The sequence below is a fragment of the Zea mays genome, chromosome 7 (assembly GCF_902167145.1).
Source record: "Zea mays cultivar B73 chromosome 7, Zm-B73-REFERENCE-NAM-5.0, whole genome shotgun sequence".
Taxonomy (NCBI): domain Eukaryota; kingdom Viridiplantae; phylum Streptophyta; class Magnoliopsida; order Poales; family Poaceae; genus Zea; species Zea mays.
In genome coordinates, this window is record NC_050102.1 from 23,278,141 (window position 1) to 23,299,931 (window position 21,791).

At 50.8% G+C, this 21,791-nt stretch overlaps 1 protein-coding gene and 1 long non-coding RNA gene across 2 annotated transcripts; one reads left to right on the forward strand and one right to left on the reverse strand.

The window, feature by feature from the left end:
• Positions 1 to 17,884: 17,884 nt before the first annotated feature.
• Positions 17,885 to 18,124, forward strand: LOC109940959 (uncharacterized). The gene is made up of 2 exons (XR_002263746.1): positions 17,885 to 17,916; positions 18,010 to 18,124. It is a non-coding gene; the product is annotated as an uncharacterized lncRNA (long non-coding RNA).
• Positions 18,125 to 19,630: 1,506 nt separating this feature from the next.
• LOC103633772 (WD repeat-containing protein 44-like) lies at positions 19,631 to 21,066 on the reverse strand. Its single transcript, XM_008655457.2, has 3 exons — positions 20,817 to 21,066; positions 20,480 to 20,573; positions 19,631 to 19,932 (listed from the first exon to the last, which is right to left on the reverse strand). Exons 1-3 carry the CDS (start codon positions 20,832 to 20,834, stop codon positions 19,631 to 19,633), a joined length of 414 nt encoding a protein of 137 aa, XP_008653679.1. The 5' UTR covers positions 20,835 to 21,066.
• Positions 21,067 to 21,791: the final 725 nt, after the last annotated feature.

The following is a 21,791-nucleotide window of genomic DNA, read 5'->3' on the forward strand; positions in this document are numbered from 1 at the left end:
TTTACCGGGGCGAGCCAGATGGGATGCCGGTCTTGTTCCCTGTAGCCTGAGCTAGCTAGGGGTAGGGTAATGATGGCCCCCCTGTGACGTGGTAGGTCCGAGCCCGAGGTCGGGTGAGGCGGAGGCTCCTCCGAGGTCGAGGCTGAGACCGGGCCCTGGGGTCGGGCGAGGCGGAGACCGTCGTCCGAGGTCGAGGCTGAGTCCGAGCCCTGGGGTCGGGCGAGGCGGAGACTGTCGGCCGAGGTCGAGGTGGAGCCCGAGCCCTAGGGTCGGGCGAGGCAGAGACCGTCGTCCGAGGTCGAGGTTGAGTCCGAGCCCTGGGGTCGGGCAAGGCGGAGTCCGTCTTCCAAGGTCGAGGTAGAGTCCGAGCCCTGGGGTCGGGCAAGGCGGAGACCGTCGTCCGGCGTCGAGGTTAGCCCGAGCTCTAGGGTCGGGCGAGGCGGAGCTTCCTATGGCGCCCGAGGCTGGACTTAGCTGCTGTCAGCCTCACTCTGTCGAGTGGCACAGCAGTCGGAGCAGTGCAGGCGGCGCTGTTTTCCTGTCAGGTCGGTCAGTGGAGCGGCGAAGTGACTGCGGTCACTTCGGCTCTGTCGACTGAAGAGCGCGCGTCAGGATAAGGTGTCAGGCGATCCTTGCATTAAATGCTCCTGCGATACAGTCGGTTGGCGTGGTGATCCGGCCAAGGTTGCTTCTCCACGAAGCCTATCCGAGCTGGGCCTCGGGCGAGTCGAAGGTGCGTCCATTGCTTGAGGGGACCCTCGGGCGAGACGTGAATCCTCCTGGGTCGGCTACCTTTGCCCGTGGCTAGGCTCGAGCGAGGCGGGATCGTGTCCCTTGAATGGACGGAGCCTTGACCTGAATCGCGCCCATCAGGCCTTTTGCAGCTTTGTGCTGATGGGGGTTACCAGCTGAGATTAGGAGTCTTGGGGGTACCCCTAATTATGGTCCCCGACAGGCACCCCTGACTGCAGGACCCAGATAGATTTGGAGTCATAGATCGACAAAGTTGGAGTCTGTAATAATGCTTAATTCAGTGTCTTAGTCTTAGTCAGCCTTAGTTAGAGTTAGTTTGCTTATCATATGTTTTGATGCTTGTCGTGATGAACTTGTAATGAAGTTGGATCTTTGTAATGATTGTCATCAATGTGTGGGCATCCCTGTAACTTGGTGTAGTTATTAATAAAGTCAGTTGTTTAGTTGGGCAACCTATTTATTCCCACTTTCCTCTTTATCTAAGAAGTTGTGTTGGCTGTGTTGAGAGTCAGTGAAGATGATCAATTGTTCAGTGTTATGAAGATTTCCATATAACTTTTCTTATGCTGAAAGACTGTGGAGTCAGATCTGATGTGTGTGTGTGCTTTCTACAGATCTCTGAGAACAGGCGTAGAGGTGGAAGACGTGCTCAACCGGAGCAGTAGGCACCCCAGGAGGAGGCAGCTCATCAGCAGGTGCCACCGCCACCCCCGATGACTATTGTGCAGATGTTTGTGATGCAAACTCAAGTAGTCCAAGAGATTGGTCAGACTTTAGTAGCAATGCAGCAGGTGCAGCAACAGCAACCCCACCTCAACCTCAGGTGCAAGTCTAGATGCCACAGGTGTTAGAGATAAGCGGGCAGAATTCATGACGGGCCATCCCCCTATCTTTGCCCATTCTGCTGATCCCATGGACACTGAGGATTGGTTGCGTACCATGGAGCGTGGGTTGCACACTGCTCAGTGTAATGATCGCGAGAAGGTTCTGTATGGTCCCTGTCTGCTAAGGGGAGCAGCACAGTCTTGGTGGGAGTCCTACCTCGCCACCCATGCCGACCCTGAAGCCATCACCTAGGAGGAGTTTAGGGATAACTTCCATCGCTACCATGTGCTCGAGGGACTGATGATAGTAAGGAAGGAGGAATTCCTAGCGTTGAAGCAAGGTCCGCTGTCTTTCAGTGAGTACATGGATAAGTTTCTGCAGTTGTCACACTATGCACCAAAAGATGTCAACACGGATGCTAAGAGGCAGTACCGCTTTCTGAGAGGTTTGGTTGATCCCCTTCACTACCAGCCGATAAAACCACACTTTCCCCACCTTCCAGCATTTGATTGACAGAGCCATAATGACTGAAAGGAAGCATCGGGAGATGGAGGACAGGAAACACAAGATTGGTGGATCTCATGCCGGGAGTAGCAGTCGTCCCCACTACTCAGGCAACCCGCCTCAGCAATTCAAGCAAGGTCACCAGCACTAGCATCAGTGTCAGCACCACCACCAGCAGTACCAGATGCAGTTTCCTTAGCAGCAGTACTGTTAGAACAACCAGTAAGGAGGAAATCAGTACCAGCGTTAAAGCAACCAGGCACCTCACCTTCCTAGCCTTGAAACCAACCAAAACAACTAAGAAGTTCAAGTGCAAGAAGGAGGTCGCGCTTGTTTCCACTATGGGGAACAAGGCCATTGGGCGAATCATTGCCCAAACGAAGCAGCTCAGCAGCAGCCAGCTCCCAATGCCCCTGCCAGGCAATATGCATTCTAATAAGGAAGCAACAACTATGGGCAGCCTCGTGCCCAGTATGAAAAGGTGAACCACTTGGACGCCGACACAGTCCAGGAGACCCCAGGAGTGGCACTAGGTATGTTCTCAATCGAGTACCATTCTGCAAATGTGTTATTTGATAATAGAGCAACACATTCTTTTGTGACTGCATCATGGGTAGAATCACACAATATACCAGTAGCACCCATGTATCTACCTATGAGGGTTAGTTCAATTGGTGGGAGAACTCAAACAGATAGATTTTGCCCTAGTGCAAGAGTTCAAATAGGGGGGATAGGGTTCCCCACTGATCTAATAGTTATGAGTAACCAGGATGCGACTATAGATGTCATCCTAGGGATGAATTGGCTAACCAAATATCAAGCAAGTCTTAGCTGTGACAAGAGGACAGTGAAGTTAGTGTCCTTATCAGGAGAGGAAGTGTTAGTGGAATTGGTCTTGTCTGGACCAAGGAAAGGAAGCTATCACCAAGTCACCGCCCATAATGAGGAAGTTGAGCCATCAGAAGCTATCAGCCTAGTCTCAGAATTCTCAGATGTGTTTCCCGATGAGTTACCAGGCATGCTGTAACGCCCTGAATTTGGGGGTAGAATTTTTTCTTCTTTTCTCTCACCAAATTCAGGCGTTACCCTTTCCTTTTCCCTTTTCCCCTCGCTAAACCTTGATCTTTTCCAAAGTTATAGCGGGTTTTGGCTTTAGACCTCGTGTAAAGCAAAACCTTAAAATACTTTATTTTGGGTGATGCACCATGCCGAACCATGCATACTTTTTTGATTGTTTAAAAGTGTGAATGCATTCATTTAGAGGAAAATAGATTTTAGAAAAAGAAAACCTTTTCTTTCACCCTCCCCCTCTCCTTCCCCATTTTCGGCCCAGCCGTGCCCCCCCCCTTCCCCTTTGGGCCCAGCCGGCCCAGCCGCCCCCCTCCCCTTTTCTTTTTCCAAAAAATCCCCTCCCCGCGGGCCCCGCTCGTCATCCCCTCTCTCTCTCCCTCACCCTAACCCTAGCCGCTGTCGCCCCCGTCCCGCCCCCGCGCCGCCGCCGCCCCTCCCCGGCGCTGCCGCCGTGCCGGCCTCCCTCTCCGGTGAGGTTTCTCCCCCTCTCCTCCCTCCTCCTCTCCCGCCGGCGTCCCCCGCCCCCCGCGCCATGGGCGCGCCCGCCTCGGCCCCGGCGAGCTCGGCCGCCCCGTCCTCGCACGCGCCCGGTCGCCCTCGGCCGCCCCGCGCTCGGCCGCCCTCCCCGCGTCGCCCTCGGCCGCCCCCGGCTCGGCGAGCTCGGCCCCGGCCCCGGCCGCCCTCGGCCGCCCGCGCCCGGCCGCTCCGCGCCGCCCCGCCCCGTCGCGCTCGGCCCCGGCCTCACCCGCGCCCGCCCTCCCCGCGCCGCTCTCCGGCGAGCTCGGTTCGGCCGCCCGGCCTCGGCCGCCTCGCCCCGCCCGGCTCTCCGGCGAGCTCGACCGCCCCGCCCCGCGCTGGGCCGCCCTGCCCCGCCTCGGCTGTGCCCCCGGCCCCGACGCGCCTCGCTCCGGCGAGCCCGCCCCTCGCCGCGCCCTGGCTGCCCCGGCTCGGCCGCCCCCGCACGAGCCCCGCTCGGCCGCCCCGCCCTGGCTCGGTCGCGCCCGCCTCGGCCCCGTGCCGTCCCGGCCCCGGCCGTGCCCCCCGCCCCGCCCGTGCGCCGTGCTCGCCCGCTCGCCCCGCCGTGCCTTGCTCGCGTTGTGACGGCCCCGGCGTGGCCTCGAGCTCGGTCCAGCGTGCCTTTAGCGCGCGGCTTTGAGCTCGGCTAGCGCTCGGCCCCGACGTGCGCACGGCTAATTCGTGGCATGTGCGTGCGGTCTCGCGCGCGTGCTCGCGTAGTGCGCGTGCCTTGGCACGACCAGTCGTGCCCCGTCTACCCCCCCAGATGCCCCATCTACCCCCCCCCCCCCCCCCCCCGTGTCCTATGCGCGCTAATCCCGTTGTTCATATTAATAAGATAGGGGCCTCAATTTGGAAATTGGTTACGCTAGTTAATTTGTATAGCTAATCATCTATCTCATTCAATGATAATCTACTAAAAGTGGTCACATTTACATTAGTGCATGTAGCTAATTCTTTTATTAGAACCAATTGGAATTAGAGCACGTGACGTCTAGTTATTCGTTTACCCGTAGTGCACCTCGAGCATAAGTCTTAACCCCTGTGAGACCTTCTCTCGTTTCTTTCTAATCAAGGTAAATTCATTATCGTATGTGATATTCTATGCATGTTTACTTTATTTGTTCTCTTGTATGGTGTACTGTTTGTTTCCTAATTTGAATGGATGGATGTATGTATGCTTGCAATCGCATAGAGAACGATCCGGTTGAAGAGCCTGAGGAACTAGCAGGAGAAGCCCCTGAGCAGCAGTCGGTTGGTGGAGGCAAGTGTCCCTTGACCTATCTCTGTCCTATTCATTCTTTAATTCACCTCCCGCTTTACACATTTATGCCTAAGGATTGACTAGCTTTTGTTATCCATGTCCTTGTTTACCTATTTGGGTTGGATTATTATTGTCTAGCTTTATGCTATTGCTCAAACTCTAATCAATGAACATGATGAGATTATCTATGATACGCTGTTTTCCCTTCTCTTATTATGATGTTGTACTTGTGGTCTTCAAGGGGGCTCGAGTGGTTTCTCGAGTGCCTCTCCGTAAGGACCTGTTCTATGGATGACCGCCCGGGAAAACAGTGCAACCATGAGGGTGGAATGGGATGCCCTTAGCTGAATAATTGGAGGATCCGGGGTGTAGTTCACTTAGCCATCGTGCCGTCAATGGGGCTCGGTGTATGCGGCTCGCTCTGCCAAGTTTGGGTTCGCCCCTTGGGGAGGAGTGCGGTGCATTTAGGAAACCTAACGGGTGGCTACAGCCCCGGGGAATCTTTGTAAAGGCTACGTAGTGATGCCCTGCTAGGCCACCTAGGTAGTGGTTAATGGGGAGTAGCTCTCTCCGGGCAGAATGGGAATCACGGCTTGTGGGTAAAGTGCACAACCTCTGCAGAGTGTTTGAAAACTGATATATCAGCCGTGCTCGCGGTTATGAGCGGCCAAGGGAGCTCCAGTGATTAGTGGTACTTGATCAGAGACATTATGGTATAGGTGACTATGAGATCGACGGTTTTGGTTATGACTATGGTGCTGGTAAGTGGTATTCTTTCCGTTTGGAAAGGGTACATCGGGCTAATAACTTGGGTTAATGCTAAAACCTGGATTTCTATTAGTAAATAATAATCTGACCAACTAAAAGCAACTGCTTGACTTATCCCCACATAAAACTAGTCCACTACAGCCAAACAAGATACTTGCTGAGTATGTTGATGTGTACTCACCCTTGCTCTACACACCAAACCCCCCCCCCATCCCCAGGTTGTCAGCATTGCAACCACTGCTCAGGAGAAGATGAAGCCGTGGAAGGAGACTTCCAGGAGTTCCAAGACTACGACGAGTTCTATGCGTGGGTTAGCGGCAACCCCCAGTTGGCTACCTGTGAAGGCCACGGTTATCTACGTTTCTTTTCCGCACTTTGATTTATTGTAAGAACTATATGGACGTCTCAGACGTATGATGTAATCGACTATTATTTCCCTTTTAATACTATTTTGAGCATTGTGTGATGATGTCCATGTTATGTAACTGCTGTGTACGTGAATAACTGATCCTAGCACGTACATGGTTCGCATTCGGTTTGCCTTCTAAAACCGGGTGTGACATAAGTGGTATCAAAGCCGTGCTGGCTGTAGGACCGCTAACCTAGAGTAGAATGGTCGTTCTAAGGATTATAGACCTCTATCCCTGCCTTGACTTTGGTATCCCTTCAAAAGTTGGTCATATCGACCAAACCTATGTTCTACTATATATTATACCTTGCTGAAAATTATATTTTATCCTAATCCTTCATTTATTTATGGTTCATTACTTGCTGGTCATATTAATTCTGTTCTCACTCTTTTGCTTGCGGTGTCTTTTGTAGATGGCTCGACTTAGACACACTGCACGAAAGTCCGTCATCCCCTTCTTACCCTCCCGCCTTGCTGAGCGTCCGCTTCGCCGTCCCGTGGCCGGACAGTCCAGCCACTTGGAGAGACTGCACCACCACCTGCATGAGGAGCAGGAACGTCGACGACAGGAGCAGCAGGGCTCTTCTTTCTCGCTCCAACAGGAGATAGAGTCCGTGAGGAGCTGCTCCTCTGTGCTTCCCCTGGAGGCGCCCCCTGCACCACCACTGGGTGCCCCAGCCTCTGGAGTAGCTGCTGGAGGAGACCCAGACGATGGAGGTGGCGACGACAGCTCGAGCCACGACACCGACCTCTCTGCTGACCAGGAGCCGGAAGGATGGGTTGCTCGACCCATCACTCGCGACGCCGCTCGCGGGTGTCACTTCCACGATGCGCTCGACACCCTGCTACGTCGGGCACTTAACCGGCGTACTTGGTCCATCGAGTATCGCTGTGTGGTCTACCAGCATAGTCGCGGGGTCTACCCGGACCGCTGGGAGGCAACCTGCTTGGTGCGCCGCCCGGAGAACAGTCTCCAGGGTGCGGAGGCTTGCTCAGAGCACTATTCTATCTCTGAGCGGGACTCAGCTGAGGCGGCCATGCAAGATGCTGCACGGCGTGCGCTTTCGCACTACTGCTCGATTCTCGGTGGGGTAGCTGACGGTCTTGACCTGAAGTATTACCCCCGCCGTCCATCTGGCAGCACAGGAGGCGTGATTGTCTCACCTGTCGGTGAGGACAATCCTAGGTTGAGCAGCACGGTCAACCTAGCCGCCGTGCTAAACACGGAGCTGGACCATGCATTAGACGAGCTAAGTAGGGCTCGTGCTGAGATCACACTGCTGCGGGCTGAGCGCGCGGAACGTCGTCACCTGGATGATGGTTCCCCTGCTCCCGCCGGGACTCAGCACCCGTACCGCTCACCTCGGCGTGGACACCAGTCTTATGGCAACCCCGACTGCAAGACCAAGATAAATCTAGAACCATAGATCGTTAGAGTTGGATCTTGTAATTAATACGAAATATATATACGTAGAAGCTATAGTCTTAGCGTTAGTCTCGGTCTTAGTTAGTCTTAGTTAGACAGGGTAGTTTGCTATATCCTGTGCATTTATGTTTGTCATGATGAATTATGTTTGGTTTGGATCTTTGTAATGACTGTCACCAGAGTGTGGGTATCCCCTGCATTTTGGTTTACCTATTATGTTAATGGAGTTAGTTATATAGTTGGGAAAACCTTTTATTCCACTTTCCTCTTTATCTGAGAAGATGTGTTGGTCTGTGTTGGAGATCAGTGAAGATGCTCGTCTGTTCAGTGTTGTTGAAGGATTCTATACTCTTTTCTTATGCTGCAAGATTTGCCAGAGCAGTTCTGATGTGTGGTTGCATTCTGCAGATGTCAGAGAACAGGCGCAAAGGAGGAAGGCGTGCTCAGCAGGAGCGAGCCGCTCAGCAGGATGAGGTACCCCAGCAACAGCACCTGCCGCCCCCGCCCCCAATGTCGATCGAGCAGATGTTTCTGATGCAGACACAGGCAGTTCAAGCCATCGGTCAGACTTTGGCCGCCATTCAGCAGCAGCAGCAGCAACAGCAGCAGGCGCCACCTCAGCCTCAGATGCCTTAGATGCCCAGAGACAAGCGTGCTGAATTCATGAGAGGTCATCCACCAACGTTCGCTCATTCTTCTGACCCCATGGATGCTGAAGACTGGCTGCGCACTGTGGAGCGGGAGTTGCACACTGCTCAGTGTGATGATAGGGAGAAAGTCCTGTATGGTCCCTGTCTGTTGAGAGGAGCAGCTCAGTCGTGGTGGGAGTCTTACCTCGCCACCCATGCCCACCCCGACACCATCACCTAGGAAGAGTTTAGAGGAAGCTTTCGTCAGTACCATGTTCCAGCAGGTCTGATGACAGTGAAGAAGGAGGAGTTCTTGGCTCTCAAGCAAGGGCCATTGTCTGTCAGTGAGTACCGAGACATGTTTCTGCAGTTGTCTCGCTATGCTCCTGAAGATGTCAACACCGACGCCAAGCGACAGTACCGTTTCCTGAGAGGCTTGGTTGACCCTCTTCAGTACCAACTGATGAATCATACCTTCCCGACATTCCAGCACCTGATTGACAGAGCAATCATGACAGAGAGGAAGCGTAAGGAGATGGAGGATCGTAAGCGCAAGATTAGTGGACCCCAGCCTGGAAGCAGCAATCGTCCTCGTTTCTCAGGCAATCAACCTCAGCAGTTCAGGCAGAACCAGCGTCCACCTCAGCAGCATCAGCAGTTCCAAAGGCAGTATCCTCAGCACCAGTATCAGAATCGTCAGAACAATCAGTCAGGAGGTCAGTTTCAGAGGCAGAATCAGCAGGCACCTCGTCTTCCTGCCCCAGCAACCCAGCAGAACATTCAGGCAGCACCAGCTCAGGTCGGAAACAGAGCATGTTTCCACTGTGGAGAGAAAGTCCACTGGGTGATGCAATGTCCGAAGAAGGCAGCCCAGCAGTAGTCAGGCCCCAACGCCCCAGCAAAGCAGAATGTGTCTCAGCCTGGTGCAGGCAACCGCTCTCAGCCGCGCTACAATCATGGAAGACTGAACCACTTGGAGGCTGAAGCAGTTCAGGAGACCCCCGGCATAATAGTAGGTATCTTCCCAATCGACTCCCATATTGCAGAAGTGTTATTTGATACTGGAGCAACACATTCTTTCATTACTGCATCATGGGTAGAAGCACATAATCTTCCAATTACTACCATGTCAACCCCCATTCAAATTGACTCAGCCGGTGGTAGAATTCGAGCCGATAGCATTTGTTTGAATGTATGTGTGGAAATAAGGGGGATAGCATTTCCCGCCAACCTTATAGTAATGGGTACTCAGGGAATAGATGTCATCCTAGGGATGAATTGGCTAGATAAGTATCAGGCAGTTATCAGTTGTGATAAAAGGACCATCAAGTTGGTGTCCCCACTAGGAGAGGAAGTGGTGACCGAGTTAGTCCCGCCTGAGCCGAAGAAAGGAAGTTGTTATCAGATGGCTATCGATAGCAGTGAAGCAGACCCAATTGAGAGGATCAAGATTGTGTCTGAGTTCCCGGATGTGTTTCCAAAGGACTTACCGGGTATGCCACCAGAGCGGAAAGTTGAGTTTGCCATAGAGCTTCTTCCTGGCACCGCCCCTATCTTTAAGAGAGCTTACAGAATATCCGGACCAGAGTTGGTTGAGCTTAAGAAGCAAATTGATGAGTTGTCAGAGAAAGGTTACATCCGGCCAAGCACCTTGCCTTGGGCCGCTCCTGTCTTGTTTGTGGAAAAGAAAGATGGCACCAAAAGGATGTGCATCGATTACCGAGCTTTGAATGAGGTCACGATCAAGAACAAGTACCCTTTGCCCAGAATAGAAGATCTGTTCGACCAGTTGAGAGGAGCCAGTGTGTTCTCCAAGATTGATCTGAGGTCAGGTTATCATCAGCTCAGGATCCGACCTTCGGACATTCTGAAGACAGCATTCATTACCAAGTATGGTTTGTATGAGTTCACTGTGATGTCTTTTGGTTTGACCAATGCACCAGCTTTTTCATGAACTTGATGAACAGTGTATTCATGGATTACCTTGATAAGTTTGTGGTGGTATTCATCGATGACATTCTGATTTATTCTCAATGCGAAGAAGAGCATGCAGATCATTTGAAGATGGTATTGCAGAGATTGCGAGGGCACCAGTTGTATGCAAAGTTGAGCAAGTGTGAATTCTGGATCAATGAAGTCCTGTTCTTGGGTCACATAATCAACAAAGAAGGATTGGCCGTGGATCCAAAGAAAGTGGTAGACATTCTGAACTGGAAAGCGCCAACAGATACTCGAGGAATCAAGAGTTTCATTGGAATGGCCGGATATTATCGGCGATTCATTGAAGGGTTTTTGAAGATTGCGAAACCAATGACAGCGTTGCTAGGCAACAAGGTTGAGTTCAAGTGGACCCAGAAATGCCAAGAGGCCTTCGAAGCGCTGAAAGAGAAGTTGACAACAGCGCCTGTCCTAGTCTTGCCTGATGTGCACAAGCCTTTCTCGGTGTATTGTGATGCTTGTTACACAGGTTTGGGATGTGTGTTGATGCAAGAGGGAAGAGTTGTGGCTTACTCGTCCCGACAGCTGAAGGTTCATGAGAAGAATTACTCAATCCATGATCTAGAGTTGGCAGCAGTGGTTCACGCACTGAAGACATGGAGGCACTATCTGTATGGACAGAAATGTGATGTTTACACAGACCACAAGAGTCTGAAGTACATATTCACTCAGTCAGAGTTGAATATGAGGCAGCGAAGATGGTTAGAGTTGATCAAAGACTATGAGTTGGAGATCCATTACCATCCAAGCAAAGCAAACGTAGTGGCAGATGCTTTGAGCAGGAAGAGTCAAGTCAATCTGATGGTCGCTCGTCCGATGCCTTATGAGTTGGCTAAGGAGTTTGACAGGTTGAGTCTCGGATTTCTGAACAATTCGCGAGGAGTCACAGTTGAGTTGGAACCTACCTTGGAGCGCGAAATCAAAGAAGCGCAGAAGAATGATGAGAAGATCAGTGAGATCCGGCGACTGATTCTAGATGGCAGAGGCAAAGACTTTCGAGAAGATGCAGAAGGTGTGATATGGTTCAAAGACCGCTTGTGTGTTCCCAATGTCCAATCCATTCGGGAATTGATTCTTAAGGAAGCTCATGAGACAGCCTATTCGATTCACCCTGGCAGTGAGAAGATGTATCAGGATCTGAAGAAGAAATTCTGGTGGTACGGAATGAAGAGGGAAATCGCAGAGCATGTGGCTATGTGCGATAGTTGCCGAAGAATTAAGGCAGAGCACCAGAGACCTGCTGGATTGTTGCAACCATTGCAAATTCCTCAGTGGAAATGGGATGAAATCGTTATGGATTTCATAGTCGGATTGCCTCGCACTCGAGCCGGCTACGATTCCATTTGGGTAGTAGTGGACCGCTTAACCAAGTCAGCCCACTTCATACCTGTCAAGACCAACTACAGCAGTGCAGTATTGGCAGAATTGTATATGTCTCGGATTGTTTGTCTTCATGGTGTGCCAAAGAAGATAGTGTCAAACAGAGGAACGCAGTTCACCTCTCATTTCTGGCAGCAGTTGCATGAAGACTTGGGCACACATCTGAATTTCAGTTCAGCTTATCATCCGCAGACAGATGGTCAGACCGAAAGAACCAATCAAATTCTTGAAGACATGTTGAGAGCCTGTGCGTTGCAGGATCAGTCCGGATGGGACAAGAGATTGCCTTATGCAGAGTTTTCCTATAACAACAGTTACCAGGCCAGTTTGAAGATGTCACCATTTGAGTTGCAGAACTCCGTTGCAATGGGATCAGCCTGGAGAAAAGCAGGTGTTTGGGCCAGACATTCTGCTTGAAGCCGAAGAGAACATCAAGATGGTTCGAGAGAATCTGAAGATAGCGCAATCAAGGCAGCAAAGTTATGCAGACACAAGAAGAAGAGAGGTGAGTTTTGAAGTCGGAGACTTTGTCTATCTGAAAGTGTCACCGATCAGAGGAGTCAGAAGGTTCGGAGTCAAAGGCAAGCTAGCACCCCGCTACATTGGTTCGTACCAAATTCTCTCAAGGCGTGGAGAAGTGGCCTATCAGCTCAGTCTGCCAGAGAATTTGTCTGCTGTGCATGATGTCTTTCATGTGTCTCAGTTGAAGAAGTGCTTGCATGTGCCAGAAGAGCAGTTGCCAGTGGAAGGTCTTGAAGTCCAGGAGGACTTGACCTACGTTGAGAAGCCAGTGCAAATCCTTGAGGTTGCAGACAGAGTCACCCGAAGGAAGACCATCAGAATGTGCAAGGTCAGATGGAATCATCACTCTGAGGAAGAAGCAACCTGGGAGCGTGAAGATGATCTGATGGCCAAATACCCTGAGCTCTTTGCTAGCCAACCCTGAATCTCGAGGGCGAGATTCTTTTAAGGGGGATAGGTTTGTAACGCCCTGAATTTGGGGGTAGAATTTTTTCTTCTTTTCTCTCACCAAATTCAGGCGTTACCCTTTCCTTTTTCCTTTTCCCTTCGCTAAACCTTGATCTTTTCCAAAGTTATAGCGGGTTTTGGCTTTAGACCTCGTGTAAAGCAAAACCTTAAAATACTTTATTTTGGGTGATGCACCATGTCGAACCATGCATACTTTTTTGATTGTTTAAAAGTGTGAATGCATTCATTTAGAGGAAATAGATTTTAGAAAAAGAAAACCTTTTCTTTCTCCCTCCCCATCTCCTTCCCCATTTTCGGCCCAGCCGCGCGCCCCCCCCTTCCCCTTTGGGCCCAGCCGGCCCAGCCGCCCCCCTCCCCTTTTCTTTTTCCAAAAAATCCCCTCCCCGCGGGCCCCGCTCGTCATCCCCTCTCTCTCCCTCACCCTAACCCTAGCCGCCGTCGCCCCCGTCCCGCCCCCGCGCCGCCGCCGCCCCACCCCGGCGCCGCCGCCGTGCCGGCCTCCCTCTCCGGTGAGGTTTCTCCCCCTCTCCTCCCTCCTCTCCTCCCCTCCCTCCTCCTTCTCTCCCACCGGCGTCCCCCGCCCCCTGCGCCATGGGCGCGCCCGCCTCGGCCCCGGCGAGCTCGGCCTCGGCCCCGGCCCCGGCCGCCACGGCCTTGCCCGCGCTCGGCCGCCCGCTCGGCCGCCCTCCCCGCGTCGCCCTCGGCCGCCCCCGGCTCGGCGAGCTCGGCCGCCTCCGGCGAGCTCGGCCCCGGCCCCGGCCGCCTTCGGCTCGGCCGCCCTCGGCCGCCCGCGCCCGGCCGCTCCACGCCGCCCCGCCCCGTCGCGCTCGGCCCCGGCCTCACCCGCGCCACTCTCCGGCGAGCTCGGCTCGGCCGCCCCGCCTCGGCCGCCTCGCCCCGCCCGGCTCTCCAGCGAGCTCGGCCGCCCCGCCCCGCCTCGGCCGTGCCCCCGGCCCCGGCGCGCCTCGCTCCGGCGAGCCCGCCCCTCGCCGCGCCCCGGCTGCCCCGGCTCGGCCGCCCCGCCCTGGCTCGGCCGTCCCCGCCGCGCCCGGCTCGGCCGTGCCCCCTGCCCCGCCCGTGCTTCGCCCCGCCCGTGCGCCGTGCTCGCCCGCTCGCCCCGCCGTGCCTTCCTCACATCGTGACGGCCCCGACGTGGCCTCGAGCTCGGCCTAGCGTGCCTTTAGCGCGCGGCTTTGAGCTCGGCTAGCGCTCGGCCCCGACGTGCGCACGGCTAATTCGTGGCGTGTGCGTGCGGTCTCGCGCGCGTGCTCGCGTAGTGCGCGTGCCTTGGCACGACCAGTCGTGCCCCGTCTACCCCCCAGACGCCCCGTGTCCTATGCGCGCTAATCCCGTTGTTCATATTAATAAGATAGGGGCCTCAATTTGGAAATTGGTTACGTTAGTTAATTTGTATAGCTAATCATCTATCTCATTCAATGATAATCTACTAAAAGTGGTCATGTTACATTAGTGCATGTAGCTAATTCTTTTATTAGAACCAATTGGAATTAGAGCACGTGACGTCTAGTTATTCGTTTACCCGTAGTGCACCTCGAGCATAAGCCTTAACCCCTGCGAGACCTTCTCTCGTTTCTTTCGAATCAAGGTAAATTCATTATCGTATGTGATATTCTATGCATGTTTACTTTATTTGTTCTCTTGTATGGTGTACTGTTTGTTTCCTAATTTGAATGGATGGATGTATGTATGCTTGTAATCGCATAGAGAACGATCCGGTTGATGAGCCCGAGGAACTAGCAGGAGAAGCCCCTGAGCAGCAGTCGGTTGGTGGAGGCAAGTGTCCCTTGACCTATCTCTGTCCTATTCATTCTTTAATTCACCTCCTGCTTTACACATTTATGCCTAAGGATTGACTAGCTTTTGTTATCCATGTCCTTGTTTACCTATTTGGGTTGGATTATTATTGTCTAGCTTTATGCTATTGCTCAAACTCTAATCAATGAACATGATGAGATTATCTATGATACGTTGTTTTCCCTTCTCTTATTATGATGTTGTACTTGTGGTCTTCAAGGGGGCTCGAGTGGTTTCTCGAGTGCCTCTCCGTAAGGACCTGTTCTATGGATGACCGCCCGGGAAAACAGTGCAACCATGAGGGTTGAATGGGATGCCCTTAGCTGAATAATTGGAGGATCCGGGGTGTAGTTCACTTAGCCATCATGCCGTCAATGGGGCTCGGTGTATGCGGTTCGCTCTGCCAAGTTTGGGTTCGCCCCTTGGGGAGGAGTGCGGTGCATTTAGGAAACCTAACGGGTGGCTACAGCCCCGGGGAATCTTTGTAAAGGCTACGTAGTGATGCCCTGCTAGGCCACCTAGGTAGTGGTTAATGGGGAGTAGCTCTCTCCGGGCAGAATGGGAATCACGGCTTGTGGGTAAAGTGCACAACCTCTGCAGAGTGTTTGAAAACTGATATATCAGCCGTGCTAGCGGTTATGAGCGACCAAGGGAGCTCCAATGATTAGTGGTACTTGATCAGAGACATTATGGTACAGGTGACTATGAGATCGACGGTTTTGGTTATGACTATGGTGCTGGTAAGTGGTATTCTTTCCGTTTGGAAAGGGTACATCGGGCTAATAACTTGGGTTAATGCTAAAACCTGGCTTTCTATTAGTAAATAATAATCTGACCAACTAAAAGCAACTGCTTGACTTATCCCCACATAAAGCTAGTCCACTACAGCCAAACAGGATACTTGTTGAGTATGTTGATGTGTACTCACCCTTGCTCTACACACCAACCCCCCCCCATCCCCAGGTTGTCAACATTGCAACCACTGCTCAGGAGAAGATGAAGCCGTGGAAGGAGACTTCCAGGAGTTCCAAGACTACGACGAGTTCTAGGCGTGGGTTAGCGGCAACCCCCAGTTGGCTGCCTGTGAAGGCCGCGGTTATCTACGTTTATTTTCCGCACTTTGATTTATTGTAAGAACTATATGGACGTCTCAGACGTATGATGTAATCGACTATTATTTCCCTTTTAATACTATTTTGAGCACTGTGTGATGATGTCCATGTTATGTAACTGCTGTGTACGTGAATAACTGATCCTGGCACGTACATGGTTCGCATTCGGTTTGCCTTCTAAAACCGGGTGTGACACATGCCCCCTGAAAGGAAAGTTGAATTTGCCATAGAGCTTATACCTGGCACCGCCCCTATTTCCAAGAGGGCCTATCGAGTGTCCAGACCAGAATTGGTGGAACTCAAGAAGAATATTGATGAATTGTTAGAGAAAGGCTACACTAGACCAAGTACCTCGCCTTGGGCAGCCCCAGTGTTTTTTGTGGAGAAGAAAGATGGTACAAAGAGGATGTGCATTGATTACAGATCCTTAAATGAAGTCACTGTCAAGAACAAGTACCCCCTGCCCAGAATTGAAGACTTATTCGATCAGTTGAGAGGAGCCGGTGTGTTCTCAAAGATAGATCTGAGGTTAGGTTGCCATCAGCTCAGAATCCGACCTTCGGATATACTGAAGACAACATTCATCACCAAATATGCACTATATGAGTTCACTGTCATGTCATTCGTGTGACACCCCAGGTGTCAGTTTCGTGTTATGACGGGAGATTAATCCTAATCTTGGATGCTCAGTAAAAATTTCTCTTTCTCGCTCGTGTATGTCTCTGATTATCCAGATTATTCATTCATATTTCACCGAATTCGGAATTATTCAGTCTCACAGAAGACCGAATTCGAGGCCTGTTAAAACTTTTATTTCTCGGAACGAATGCAAACTCGAAAATCATCCTCGAATTATAAATCTCATCTGAAGCTCATTTAATCAAACTCTCAACAACTGTCATTTGATCTGAGCCCGAGTCTAATTTCTCGAACCTCGATCGATGTCCAACTATTTTAATCTGAGTTCGTACTCTCAAACGGAATACTCGACATGTCGTCCTCTAATCAATTTTATCCGACTCGGCCAAATATCTCATGTCCGAACCGAACTCAAAACCCCGTATCGACAACAATTTTAAAATGTCACGATTCGCTTTCTCCGACTAAAAATCCAAAGCCGATCAAAAGTCTGAGAGAAACATCATTTCTAAAATAGTGCGCGAGGAATTATTTTCCGAGCGAAATCAAATTTGATTCTCGGCCGAATTAATCGCTCAATCGTCCATTCGTCCGAACTCTAGTTCACGCTGTTTCGCGTACAAACGAATTCTGCAAGAGCATTTGTATTCCGGGAAATAATTAGCGATCCGATAATCCATGTTTAATCAAAACACCATAAAATAAAATGGAAATAAATTATCGCGGCCCGGTTTAGTGTTTGGGCCAGCCCAACCCAGCCCATTTGGCCCATTTGAAATCCTAACCCTAGGTTTTCTTCTATAAATAGGAGCTCTCTCCCTTGCAAATTGGAAAATTTGCATCTACCCCCCTAGCCGCCACAACCTTCTTCCTCCTCTCCCCCACACGCACAGCCTTCTTCCTTCTCTGTTCCTAGCGCAGCGCAGGGAGCTCGGCTCCCTTCCTCCCATGGCTGCCCAGCAGCCGAGCGCCCAGCTCATCCCCTCCCCAGCAGGCCCTCTTCTTCTTCCTCTAGCGAGCAGCAAGCGCAGGGAGCAGTTCCCCTGGGGCCGACGCCCTGCTCAGGGATGAAGCCCGACGCCCCAGCCATGGCGCCCTTCTTCCTCGCGCAGCGCCTCTGCTCTCCTTCTCCCAAGCTCGAGCTCTCACAAACAGCAGCAGCGCCTCTCCCCTGCTCCACGGCGAGCAGCAGCTCGTCCACCTCTCCCTTCCATGGCGCCCCTGCTCCTCATCTCCATGGTCGGCGCCCAGCAGCTCGGCTCCTCGGCTCTAGCCCCATGTCGCCCCTTTTCAGCCACAGTGCAGACCGATGAACCCCCTGTCCTGGGCGCTAGAACAGGGAGCTAATGCCCTCGCCGTGCTGCTCGCCCCGACCACATCTCCATGGCCGAGCAGCCCCCTTGCAGCGAGCTTCTCATTTCCCCTCACTGCGTAGCTCCTCGGCGAAACGCCGCTATTCCTGCAGCCACGGCGTCCAAGTCCCTGCGCCCAGCCCTCCGATCCAAAAACAGCAGCCCTGCGCAAAGCTCCTTCCCTTGCTCCTTTCCGATGTGCGCAGGGTGCTCGACGAAATGTGCAGCAGCCTCGACGGCTCCGCGCGCTGCCGGCTTGCTGTTTTGTTGCGCAGTGAACAGCACGCCGTCGACCTCGCGCAGCAGCCGCGACGTCAGTTCACGCAGCCACATGGGTTCCCTCCGCGTCTCGCCCTTGTCGTGCTCGACGAAATGGCGCAGCGAGCAGCAGCCATGAGATCCCGTTCGTATCGCTTGCATTGACCCGATTTGCGCAGCGCCTGCGCGCCGTCGTCGAAACCCGTGGTGAGAAAACCCTCGCTGCCATTGCTGCTATTATATTTTTATTTTTTTTGTGCTTGGTAAAACTGTTGAACGGTTGTGTGTGTCTAATCACAGCTAGCCGTCAATGCCATTCGTCGCGCACGCGTGTTCGATACAAGACCGGTCGGGTGCACCACGTGCTTGCACAACTCAAATCCGATCCCGTTCAGGTTGATTGATTTATAGTTTACATTATGTATGATTTGGTTGATGTCAGGCAGTGCATGTATATGTGTGGATGTGTGTAAAGCATTCGATTATGCGCATTGGTAGGATCACGTTTGCGATTAGAGAACAAGAGGATATTTGATGTGTGCGATCTGTAGTTAGTCTAATTAGGTTTTGGTCGATGATGTGCATGTGTGATTATGTGTGCGAAAATACATTGGTATGAATGGAAGCGTGTAGAGAGGAAATGAAGTAGAAAAGAACTCCGATGTTTTTATATTTTGATAGGAAAATATATGATGTCTTGTCTGATGCGAAGACTAAGTTTAAATAAATAAATGCGGATCATGTTTTAGGGAATGCATCGGTAGATGTTTATGTGAAGAGGGTATTGGTTTTATGCATGGGATCGGTGATTGTGATAGTCGATGCGAATGAGGAGTATGAGCAATCCGGTTGGAGTCACTTGCGCGGTTGATGCCTTGTGCGTATTTTGGGGACCTGTAGGTGCGTGGGTGAGCCGAGGTTATTTTGTTGTTGGATTGGATAGATATGTGGCTGTGATAGTTCCTTGGTGTGTCATAGGGATTGGTCGCGAATGTGTTAATGAATTGCTAACATGCTTCATCGTAGATTAATGTGTTAGTGTGGCAAAAATTTGGTAAATCCTAAAGCATGCTTGGTGTCTTCTGCACTCGGCTAGTGAGTCAGTCTAGGATAATTATATTTATGTATTCATCGTTGGTGTAGGTTAAATTAGGTGAAAAATGTAAATTAAGTGACATATATTTAGTGTTTGGAAGATGAGATAGATTAATTTAGAAAGATGTGTTATCAAACATGTCTGCCGAAGTGCGTTGTAGTAGTGATGGCGTTAACTTGAACAAAGATTCTCAAGTGCATGTCGTGCTATGGTTATATTTGAGATAGTAAATTATAAAAGTTGCGCAATATGAGGTTCGATCGATGTAGTTAATATTGATTGAACTGTAGAGAGGTGGTGACAGGCCGAAGTAGTCATCGCTTCCTCTGCGGTCACTACACGACGGTTCACTTACAGCGACCTACGGTTGGTTGCTAAAACGGCCTTCAGCGACCTACGGTTGGTCGCTAAAAACTTTTAGCGACCCATAAGGATGGTCGCTGTAAGTGCCGTCGCTAAAGGCTTTAGCGACCGACATCTTTTTAGCGACCGACCGTCCGTTGCTAATATTGTATATTTAGCGACCAACCGCGGGTTGCTGTACTATAGATTTAGCAACCAACCGTAAGTCGTCATACTATACATTTAGCAACCAACAGAAAGTCGCCCTTTTTACAGTTGTTATTAATAATAATATACATTTAATTAAGCACCACAAATCACTGATTTTTATACACAAATCATAAAGACATACACAGTTAATCAATATACCACAGTCATAGATCCATCACATAAACACAAAAGCACCACAATTATATATTCACAAAAGCATCACAATTATAATATCATTCACAACTAGATCACTAATGTTTCATATCACTCCAACTATTGTTCAAAAGCATGCAGCAGAGGATGCTCCAATACAGAATCCGGCTCATTGTGCTTCATGGAGTTTGATCTGGATACCACTGCTGAGCCATTAGATGGCGGTGCAACAGCAACTATCACATCCTGGCAGTGGAAATGTTCATAGGAATTGGTGACAGTAACATTCGCCTTGCTTCTGCCTTTTTCAAGGCTACCATCGTTCCTCCATATGTACACATGGGAATCCTCACTTGCTGAGATCACATACCTCCCATTAGCAGCTAAACAGGCTGAAATCTGGCTGTTAGTGTTTCGGAAACCTGAAACAGAAGAGAACAAAGAGTGAAACAGCCATTGCAGTTGCAGTGGAAACAACCAAGTAGAAAATTAAACATCGTTGCTTCAAGGTGAAAAAAATATATGCATAGTGGACCCACCAACGAGCAGATATAACTGTGTTATCGTGTTAAGTGAACAAGAGGACCTGTCACCTCAACAAAGTGGAGAATGACAGGTTTTGTCACTTTGTTGAAAGTACATGACAAGAGAAACGCGAAAACACTACATGATTCGATCAATGGAACATCGAAATATGTTATTGGTAAATAGTTGATTACTATATGGTTTGATTCCTGCCCATCTACCAAACTACAGACACTGGGATTCTAACACAGAAATAAGTTTTTAATGAACAACCAAAACAGGTTATCAAAATGTAATTACGTAAAGAACCAGTCATTTTACTAAATCACTTACCAGAAGCAGAGAAAAACAATGTGGTACTGGTACAAAACTATGTCTTGCAAAAATAAATGATGTGATATGCCTACTGATCTTAAAAAAGTTCCCGGGCTCAAAATTTGATACCTTTGTACTTGTGAACTAGATTAAGGCCATCAACAACCCTGATTCTTGAATCTGCAGATGTAATAAGGACCCTTGAAGTACTCCCTGGGAGAAACTAACCCTGATTTCTGTCCTAACATGGTTGAACCCAATCACCACAAAGATGGCTGCTGAAATAATGCTTCATAAAAATATGTCGTTAACATTTCTATAGTAAAGCGAATAACAAGAACTAAGCAATTGTTGTCTACAATCGTTATACTGTTTATGGCATGCTTCTAGATTTCAGCATTTATCAAGTTAGTGGTCAAATATCAACTAGGGGCAAGTTTAGAACAAACAGCAACGCTAGAAATACCTGGGATTTGGACCTCATGATCTGACTTGATTTTTAGCAAGAACGACGATGGCCACCAGTTCGAGCATATCATCGAACACGTGACAGGTACCCCGCTAAAACCTTCTTCTCCTTATCTAAATCTTCCGGGATTTAGCTCCACCACCAACACACACAAACATACACAATTAATACTCAAACATAGGCACTGGTGAGGAATAAACATAGCGCAAGCAGCTGGTCTCACCGGGGTTGCAAAGGTCTGACTGCTGCTGTTGTCACTACACGACGGTTCATACTTACTTCTGTACATTGGACTATCATGTTTCTCAATTGCTTGTTGTGTCTATGTTTTGTCCACTTATATGGCTATACCATCTAAACTTTTTCATACCTCATCAAAAGATTAAAAAATCTCAATGCTTGGTTGATGAATTGTGCAGACAACAGTTCGTCCAGTGTCAACCGTCTTTCGTACTGTTCTCATGACAACGGAAACTATCTGATTAGGCAAATCTCAATGCTTGGTTATCAAAATTCATATTGACACTTTGATTCAACATAAAGATGTATTCTGTCTGAAGATAATATTATCTGATTAGGCACATGGAAACGGAAACTGGCGGAGGGGGGAGGGATGCCTCACCGTCGGTGTCGAGGAGCGTCTCCCGGCGCTGGCGGAGGCGCTGGAGCAGGGAGTTCACCGACGCCGTCGCGACGGCGTGCTTCTCCTTGAGCTTCGCCACGGATGCCATGGGTGCCGCCCGCTGCTGCTGCTCGGTCGGGAGAGAGAAGAGCGAGGCGAGGGAAGATATAGTATGAACTGCGAGGGAGAGAGAGGAGCGAGGCGACGGCGCTGCTGCTGCTCGGTCGGCACGGTCTGCTCGGCTGCGCGTCGGAGAGAGGAGCGAGGGGGAGGAGAGAGGAGGCGGGTGGGAGACAGAGAGAAGCAGAGGGCGGCGGCGACTTCAGCTGGAAGAGGACGCGCGCGCTGGG